The 10,094-nt window shown below is 31.5% G+C and overlaps 1 protein-coding gene across 1 annotated transcript; it reads right to left on the minus strand.

The window, feature by feature from the left end:
• Positions 1–3,192: 3,192 nt before the first annotated feature.
• On the minus strand, positions 3,193–5,190 carry LOC100265206 (coniferyl alcohol acyltransferase). The gene is made up of 2 exons (XM_002269646.5): positions 4,500–5,190; positions 3,193–4,406 (listed from the first exon to the last, which is right to left on the minus strand). Exons 1-2 carry the CDS (start codon positions 4,932–4,934, stop codon positions 3,429–3,431), a joined length of 1,413 nt encoding a protein of 470 aa, XP_002269682.3. The 5' UTR covers positions 4,935–5,190; the 3' UTR covers positions 3,193–3,428.
• Positions 5,191–10,094: the final 4,904 nt, after the last annotated feature.

Below are 10,094 nucleotides of genomic sequence, written 5' to 3' on the forward strand. Positions count from 1 at the left end.
CTTTGGACAACTTTCTTTTTTTGCTTTAGCTTTCAACCCTCCACATTGGAAGCCACATTATCTTTTTGAGAATTGGGTGGTCATCCATGGAATGGAGGACCGGTTAATGCATTTATGATGTGGTCAAATATGCATGCTTTTTCTTTCTCATATGTTCTTTCTTTGGCTTTTAAGATCTTCCAAGATACGATTAATGGCTAATCTAGACTCTCAAGCGGCCATTATGAATAAACTAAACGTAAATTGGACTCCACCACCCCCCTTTTAGCTTAAAACTTATTGAAAAGATAAAATGATGAATGACATGAAGCATGGTGGAGAGATATATAAATTTATTTATGATACCGTACTTTTTAATATCTATGGAGCCTCGCTTATGAGCATGTGCAGTCATGTCATCAAATAATCAACCAAATTTCATGATTAGGATCCTTCAATGTGTCCTCTAATTGCCTGTTTGTGAAGGCAGAATAATGCTCTTCAGATACAATTTTCAATCACAATCCTTGAGGATTGCTAAAGTTGATGTGTTTAGCTCCTTTTCCAAGCAATACATCTTTTTAAATTCAGCCATGGCACTACCCTCTCTGTGTTTGTTATGATCATAAAACCTAGTTTTACATTAAAGGAGGTTAGTTGATTTCCAAGTAAAATTTCCCTTGTCTCAAATAACCTACTACACTAGCTAGATTGTAAATTAAACCTCCTCTTTTAACTTACAAAATTTACAAAGTTTGAAAGCAATAAAGTCATTATGGAGTAAATATTGGTAGATGCATGGGCAGAGATATTATGAAAAAAAACACCCACACATTGAGCCCCCCAAAGCCCAAGTAACCAACATCACAATATGGAATGGTCCCATATGCTTGTTGGTTAAGGCACCAACATAACGGAAACTTATAACTGAATTTCGATGCTTTTGCGAATACCCTAATCATAATGTGTGCCAGCTCAAAACTTGAGGAGGCAAAGCAGTACTAGTTGGCGAAGCAAGGTGAGATCCATGTTGCATGGAGCACTCAACCAAAATAAAAAACAAACAAACAAACAGAGGAATTAGGTCCACTCTCCATGTGAGAGGCACTTTCAGATGCCACACCCACATGGCCCTCTCTACTTACCAGTTAGTTACCATGCATCTTAGCACAGGCCCCTTACCATTTCTTGCTCTTTTTTTTTCTGTGTCTCTTTTGGATATTTATAGCCTTCTTGTTCATCTCCCCACAAACCATTTGTGAAACCTGTGGCCCCATGCCTCCAACACCAACCAAAATGATGATTTGGTTGTGTTGAAAGTGAGTTTTCCTAAGAGGCATTAGACAGGATCCAGCATGGTCCGGACTTGCCATATCTTAATCTTTTCATATTGCTATTGATCAACAATTGGATCCGTAGATTAATTATGAACATGATTCGGGAATGAAAAAACCCAAGTGTGCCGAGACAGCCTTACCGATTTAGCCGTAGAGGGGTCACTTAATTAGATGCATAAATATTATAAGTACATCTTGGTCAGCATGAAGCTTTCTTGATCATATAAAACAAAAACCAACTCCACTTACACAACCTACGCTAAGATTAAACAAAAGCATATGGGCTGGGGGTTTGTCCCTGCAGGCAACTTCTTCGACACAGTCAAACGAACCCTTTCTTTACTTAAACTATATATCGAGTTTCTTTCTTTAAAAGTGGGTTCTCTGTATAATGTCTCGTGACTATAGTTATTCAACATCATCAAAGAATTAATTAATCTGTTCAATGTTGCACTAAGCACAAGGAGAAGCTTCATATACAACCAAGCACCTACTATCCTATCCTACGGTTTTAAATATTGCTATTTAAGCCTTGATTTTTAGGCTATTCCTTATTTTTAAAGCATCATATACCTGACATCCTTACTCTTAATAGGCATTCTCATCTACGTACAAGGAAAGATATTACTATTTAAGCCCTGATTTTTAGACTATTTCTTATTTTTAAAGCAGCTTATACCCGATATCATTATCTACGTATAAGGAAAGATATTGCTATTTAAGCCTTGATTGGATAAAAAAAACGCATTCATGTGAAAAATGAAATTAACAACAATCAAGTACCATGCATCACCATCCAACCATTATGGTCGACACCATACACCGGGTTTGTTGTTGATTCTGCACTCCTCAAACTATACACACAAGTATGAATTCAAATTTCTATTGTCATTATCAAAATTAAGAAATTAACGACTTCACAGTTGAAAGCTTATTCAGTTGCTATATTTGGAGTAATTTTGGTTGGATGTTTTTAGATCATAATTGCCTTTTCTTGTTAGGTTGCTGCTGTTGAGAGGTTGTTAACATTGTAGGAAATCTTTTAACTTGTGTAGGTGAATACTTTATAATTCCTTTTTATCCCAACGCAAAATCCCTCCTCGAATTGTTACCAGGTCGTATTCAACTTCAAAGGAACACAACTTTGGTGGCGATGATGAGGAGCCTTTGGTTTGTCACTACCGAACGTTAAAGTCCAAGTCTTTAACGTTCTTCACGAACTACTAAATCATATAATTCAAATCATTAGACCAAATAAATAATTATTTTGGAAGATGAAACTCATAGCAATTCGGAAGCAATCTCGGGGTTGAAGCTGCAGAGACTGAGCTTTACTCTTCCATGGATCCACAAAAATTCCTAGGAAGAGAGAGAAACAATGAAAAGCGTATTAGTTTCTAGAGAGAGAAATGAGAAATCAGAAATCCCCTTTCTATTGAATTTGAAGTGGAGATAATACAAAGGAGAGAGAATATGAGAAGTGGGTCAAAATGTAAGGTGTTGAGTGTGTGAGGCTCTAGAAAGTGGAAACATCTAGATTTTCACCTCTATTGATATACTTGAACAAAGAAAATGAAAGCCAATCATTTTTTTCTTATTATTATTTGTTATTTTACAATAAATTTAAAATAAATATTTATAAAAAGTAGTACTAATAAAAAAAATTGTAAGGAAAAAAGGTTTTTATTATTTCTTATAAAAAAAAATTATTTTGTAATTTAAATATATAAATCATATTATAATATTAATTACTTTTTAATAATTAAATATTATTTTTAAATTTATTGTAGTTACACGTCCAACATCTTTAATTTCCACCCCCACCCTCTAGCTCCTTTTTTTTTTTTTTTTTCATTCCCCCTTCTAAACTAGATCTAAACATAGAAAAGATTTTCGTATACATGATCATTTTTCAGGTTACAAAAGTGAACCCTAGCTAGCATTTAATTTTCAAGTCCTTACTAATCCTTATACTATTCTTATGATAGTAATTAAAAAAAAGCTAGGAGGCATTTATGCTTGTACAAGGAAAAGGAATTCTAACATTTGAAACAACACATGCGAGGAAGTTACTTCTAAATTTCTGAATATAAGATGGTGGACGTAAGCTAGCTAATCTGCGTTAAGCAAATTGAGATGGTCGGCTGTTAAGGGGCTAAAGATATCAGCAGCCTCAGTCTCAATCAACTCAATCTGGGCTTTCAAGAGGTGCATGTACACCACCCAGTCACCATCTACAGTGGGGCTTGGCATTGGCATCACGTACCCAACTTCCGCACCCCATGGAAAATGATATGACCCTAGGGCCGGCTTACCCCACCCGAAATCCACCTTTGTCACCGGGAACCTCTGCCCTGATGACACCATAAATCCTGGCCCGTCGCTATTGCCACTGCAGCACATATTCAGTGCAGCCGGCTCTGGGCGATGAGCCTCCACCCAGTCTATCAGCCCCAAGAAATGTTCCTTTGTCATAGCCGCTTCCAGGAAATCATGAACTTCATCTCCCACCCAACTCAGTGGTTTTTCTTTGAGGTCATTTACTATCTTCTCACCAAAGGGGAAGGACAGCACATTTCCAAAGTATGAGGCCATCGCTGTTGTCATATCCTCATCTCCACTGCTTAACCTCTTTCTTCCATCCACCACGACACTCATCTTGCATATTTTTTGGTTTGCATTTTCCATGTGAGCACTTTTGGCCACTATCTTCCACAAAAAGGCACTAAGAGACTCTAGTTTGGTCCTCTTGTAGGAGCTACTCTTGCTGGTGGCTAGTGTTTGGAGTAGACTGAGCTTCTCGGCAGTGACATAGTACAGACGGCTTATGAGAGGATCAGCACCAGGTTGTGGAACTTTGGGCGGAGGTAAGGCTGAGATGGGAACGTACATGTGGTCAAGGGACAGAGCATAGGAGCCTGGATGTCGAGGGTTGAGGAGAGAACGCCGGAAAGATGGTATTACAGATAAGGGCTTGGACTGAGCCATCTCAGCCCATGAAACTAGGAACATATTGGTAGAATATGCGTCTGCTATCCGGTGATCAAATGTACAGGCCACCACAATTCCGCCACATTTGAGCTCAGTCACCTGTTACTAGTTCATTTTTATCACAACTAGCCTGTTAGGATTACAACTAATTAGGATTAGCATATGAAATTAAGCGCACAGAAAGAGAAAGACCTGGACTGAGAGGACGCCATGCTTCCTCGTAGGGGCAAGTTTGCCTTCAATGCTTTCGTCAGGGTTATACAAGTTGAGGTCTTGTAGTTTTACATCCGCATAAGCCTCCAAGAAATCCACCCCACGGTTGTTGCAAAGAAGCTCAGCTTCCCCCAATGAGTTAGACAAGATTTCTCCAGCAAAGGCATAATAGGGCACCAGGGCTTGGGCCATGGCCTCTTTCAGAACCCTAACCATGGACCCAAATGTGAAGTCATCACCTCCGCTGGCACTTCCACGTGGCTTCTTATAACAGAAAAACACGGCAACATCAATGGGGGGTAAAAGCAAGTCCAGGTTAGAGAGTGGTAGCCAGTGCTTCTGCATTGGTAGCATAGCTGCCACTACTTCTTTCCTCCTCATTGTTACCATGAATTCTCCTCCACTACTACTCATGGTTTCTAGTTATTAATCACTAGGTTGTGAGTGCCTTCGATTGAGTGGGAGAGAGAAGAAAAGGAAAAATGGAGATGCTCTGGAGTGGGCTAATCGCACATCAACAATTCAGAGGGAAGAGAAAGATATATGGAGTCTGGAGAGGGCCAATCACAATTCACACGTAAACAATTAGCGTATCTAACAAACTAAGAGGAATACATCGTGCCACGCTTCCCATAGTCTTATTGGGCTGCTACATAATTCCTTTATATATGACATGCTTATTCAAACAAAGAAAAAACTACTAATAGTTTTTTATAATAGTTACATGATATTTTATAAAATAAAAATTCGATCGACATCTGGAACCGTTCTATAATATTTTATAAAATAAAAATGTGTTTGAAATTCTAAAGTATTTTTAACTTGTTTTCTATATTTTTAAAATAATTTTTAAAGGTAGTGCTTTATTTTTTATTATTCTTCATATTTATATAATTATTTTTTAAAAAAAATAGCACATAGAAATCAAGTGAAAATAACTATAAGATATTTTTAGAAAAAAATCATATTTTTTGTTTTAATAACAAAACCGTTTTTTGTTTCATGATTACCTAAAGTGTTTATTTTTTTGTTCTGAAAAATAAAAAACTATTTTTTAAAACAATTACCAAATAGAGCTTAATTGTTCATTTCACACTTCCTATTTTCTATTTTCACACTTCCCATAGTCTTATTAGGTTACTATATAATTCCTTTATATATGACATCCTTATCCAAACAAAGAAAAAACTACTAGTAGTTTTTTATAATAGTTACATGATATTTAACCGTTCTATAATATTTTATAAAATAAAAATGTGTTTGAAATTCTAAAATACTTTGAACTTGTTTTTTGTACGTAGTGCTTTATTTTTTATCATTCTTCATATTTGTATAATTATTTTTTAAAAATAACACACATAAATCAAGTGAAAATAACTAAAAGATATTTTTAGAAAACATCATATCTTTTGTTTTAATAACACAAAACCGTTTTTCGTTTCATGGTTACCTAAAGTGTTTCTTTATTTTTTTGTTCTAAAAAAAGAAAACTGTTTTAAAAAAAAAATACCAAATAGAGCTTGATGGTTCATTTCACACTTCCTATTTTCTATTTTAACCCTTTCCATAGTCTTATTCGGCTGCTACATAATTCCTTTATATATGACATGCTTATCCAAAGAAAGAAAAAACTATTCATAGTTTTTTTATAATAGTTACATGATATTTAACCATTCTATAATATTTTATAAAACAAAAATGTGTTTGAAATTCTAAAATATTTTTAACTTGTTTTCTATATTTTTAAAAATGTTTTTAAAATAATTTTTATACGTAGTGTTTTACTTTTTATCATTTTTCATATTTGTATAATTATTTTTTTTAAATAGCACATAGAAATCAAGTGAAAATAAAAAAAAAAAGATATTTTTAGAAAACATCATATTTTTTGTTTTAGTAACACAAAACCGTTTTTTGTTTCATGGTTACCTAAAGAGTTTCTTTATTTTTTTGTTCTGAAAAATAAAAAATTATTTTTTAAAACAATTACCAAATAGAGCTTAATTGTTCATTTCACACTTCCTATTTTCTATTTTTTAAAACCAAAAACTTTATTAAAAAAAAAAGAGCATCTTTTACAAAAAGTATAATTTTAATTTTTTTTTATATATCAATCATTTTAAACAATTTATAAAATTATTACTTTTTTAATATGAGTCTTTAAGAGTATTTGTATCTTATGCTGAAGTTAATGTTATTTTCGGATTTTAAAAAATAAAAAACAGAAAATGTATTGAAACAAATGCTAAATTTTTTGCTCAAGTTTAAAATGCTTGAAAATATTCTAATTAATTTTTAAAAATCAAATCAAAATATAATTTTTAAAAAACTTTACAAACTCAAAGTTTACTTTCCAACAACACAATGATTCAGTGTAGATTTATAGGCTCTAAGCAGAAATCCTGAATCCTACTTTATAAAAATGAATGAATTTTCTATTTCATAAGAATTTGGAAACATTATTTTATGTTAATATCTTTGTCCTTCCAAATTCATCACATAGTAAAATGAAAATTCTGACTCCCTGAAATTTTCAATTTTTGTAAAATAAAAAAAATTATAATTAAATGTAATTGATATATAAAATATAACACTTACTTTCTATATTAATATTTTAATAAAATTGAACAAAAAACTCAATAAAATCTTTTATAAAATTTATTTAATATATTTTTTTTATCGTTATTTTTTATACGACCATTATCCTAATATTGTTTTAGCTCTTAAATAAAAAAATATCAAAAGATTAATAAATATAACATCACTTATCATTAAAGGATCAAAATTATACAAAAGATGTAAAAGTTTTTACTCTAATTAGTTTAGAATACTTCAAATAGATTTTTTTTTTTCATTTTATTTATTGAATGGAAATTTTTATAAGGTAAAATTAATTATATGCTTTTTGATCATGATCATGGATGGAAAAGTTAATGTTAAATCCTTTTGATGAAATTGGTATAATTGCTAATTCAAGGTTTGGATTAAGAAGAATTAATCATTTATAAAAACCTTAGGTGAATTAAAATGATCATATATTTTCATGCTCTTAATGATATTATCCTATACATGATATATGTTGCATTTTTCCAAAATGTCTATGTTATCTCATTCTCTTATAATATTTTCAAATCGTACTTTCAATTGGAAAATGCTCTAACTGTGAGCAAACTTTTATTTGAAAAATGTTTTCAAATGAAAAAGGGGGATTAGGTTTGTAAAATGATTTCATCTTGCATGTTTTTATGAAGAATGTTTGTATGTTGTGTTCTTATTTATAAAATCATTTTTAGTTGATATCATTATTTCTTCACTATACTTTACTAAGACTTTTTATTGGTGACAAAAAAAAAAAAAAAAGGGAGATGACATATTGCTAACTTGAGGGAAAAATATTACTAAATTGTTAATATTGTTATAGCAATTGTATCAATATTGATGTTATATACAAAATAACCATATACATGCATGCATCTTGTTTGTTATATTGTCAATTATTAATTACTCTTTGGACTACTTATATTTGATTTTATTATTTTTTTGCACTATGTTAATATACTCCTTAAAACTCTTAAACTTGAATACATTCTAAAAATCAAGGAGCATATATTAGGGGAAGGTTTATTTAGCAACTTTGGTTTTGCCATCAATGAGAGATTTTGAAACTAAAATTTAGTTAGTCTCAATTTTAATGAGAACAAAATAAAGTTTGGAACTAACGTTTTATTCTTGCTATGTTTAGACATGAAGATTTTCAAAGTAGTAATCACAAAAATGAATCAACCAAAAGAAAATTAACAAAAAGGAGAAAACCTCAAAAAGAAAATCAATCAAGATCATTTTTATAGGATTCATTTATAAGGTTGTTGGTGCACTAGGATTATACATTTTATTTTTACTTATGCATTGAAAATTATCCAAGTGCTAATTTTTTTGAATTCTTTTATAAATTGGATAACAAAATTGAGTTGAGGAAAAACCTAAGTGTTAATTTGGAATACTCTTTTTAAAGGTTTTTCAAATGTTGAAGAATTATTAGTCGAGGTTTTTCGACCTTAATCTAGTCTTAAAAATATGTTTTTATTGCAAGAAGTTGAGATATAGGGAAACCAATTAAGGGGAGCAAAAATGTTCAAAACTAGCAAAACCTTTTTGCAATTGGTCTAAGCTAAGCCTCAACTGGTTGAGGTTAAATCTCAATTGATTGCATAATTGGTTTACCCAATGAGGCAATGGTAACCTCAATGGTCAGTAGCCCAAACTTTGTCTAACAACTAGTTTAGGCTTTTAACTTTTATATATTTAAAGACTCCAAACTTCATGTATTGATGGGAAAGAGTTCTAAATGATTCTTAAATATTATTTGAGTATTGGAGGAGTGTTTTTAGAGTGTATTTGCTTTCAAATTTGTATTTCATTTTAGTGCATCATTCAACCCTAATTTCTTTGTAATATTGCACTTGAGCAAAAATTGTAAACTAAAAATCCTTTCTTCATTTCTATATCTTATGAGGGTGCTTTGGAACCATAATTCAAAGGGAAGAGTGTGGAGACTTTCTCTTGAAAACTCTTGTTCTAAAGGGTACTTGAAACCATAATGCAAGAAGGTGTTTGGAGCCATAAGTCTAAAAGGGTTTATTAAAATCATAGTGCATTGTAAAGCTTGAAGGCTTAGGTTAGAAGCCATGTTAGTGGAACCTCTTACTCGGTTAGGAGCTTAAGGAGAGTAGATGTATGTAGGGTTACATCAAACTACTATAAAATCTTGAGTTTGCATTTTTTTTCCTACTATATTTATTTATTTACAAATTGTTCTTATATTGATTTTTATTATATTATTACTTATATTGTCACTTGCATTCTTTAAGTTACAATTTGTAAAAGTGACTATCACTATATTCACCCATATATCTACAATAATAACCGTAGGTTGGTAAAACTAGAATCCTAACACCTATGAAAAATATATTTTAGATAAAGAGTTTGAAATCTACACCATTATATATTCAATGATGAGAATATTATGTGTACTTTCTTTTTTCTTAGGCAATATATAGACATTCCTTTTCTAATGTCCCAATAAAGCACAAAAGAATTACTTTCCCTTGAGTTTGTTTTATCCATTCTCTCTCTTGAATTTTCCTTATTTGGTGTTCTTCTTCTTCTTTTGATAGAAAAACCTAAAGAATCTATAACTCTCATATGAATACCCTTATGATATTTAAGAATCTCCTAAGCTAAGTTCTCTAAGATTACCTAAATATTGGTGTTCATAATAGTTCTAATTAAGGTTTTCCGTATTTTCAAAGTTCATAAGGAGCTTTCTTGATAAAGGGTCTTAATAAAATATGATTTAATATATGGTAAACGGTATTAACGGTTTCTGCCCAAAAATTCTTTGGTTAATCATTTTCATTTAGCATGATTCTATCCATTTCTTATGAAGTTCTATCTTTCCTCTCAATTTCTCTATTTTGTTAAAGAGTTCCAGGAGTTGAAAAATTGTACTCTATCCCATGCTTATTGCAAAATGTTTCAAAATCATAATTTTAAATTCTCTGCCATGATTACTTC

Source organism: Vitis vinifera, chromosome 9, assembly GCF_030704535.1.
Source record: "Vitis vinifera cultivar Pinot Noir 40024 chromosome 9, ASM3070453v1".
Taxonomy (NCBI): domain Eukaryota; kingdom Viridiplantae; phylum Streptophyta; class Magnoliopsida; order Vitales; family Vitaceae; genus Vitis; species Vitis vinifera.

Excerpts from the sequence above, each read along its gene's own strand:
- LOC100265206 (XM_002269646.5), bottom strand. The coding sequence starts at position 4,934 with ATGAGTAGTAGTGGAGGAGAATTCATGGTAACAATGAGGAGGAAAGAA. Across the intron at positions 4,407-4,499 it reads ATGGCGTCCTCTCAGTCCAG|GTGACTGAGCTCAAATGTGG; the intron begins GTCTTTCTCTTT and ends AACTAGTAACAG.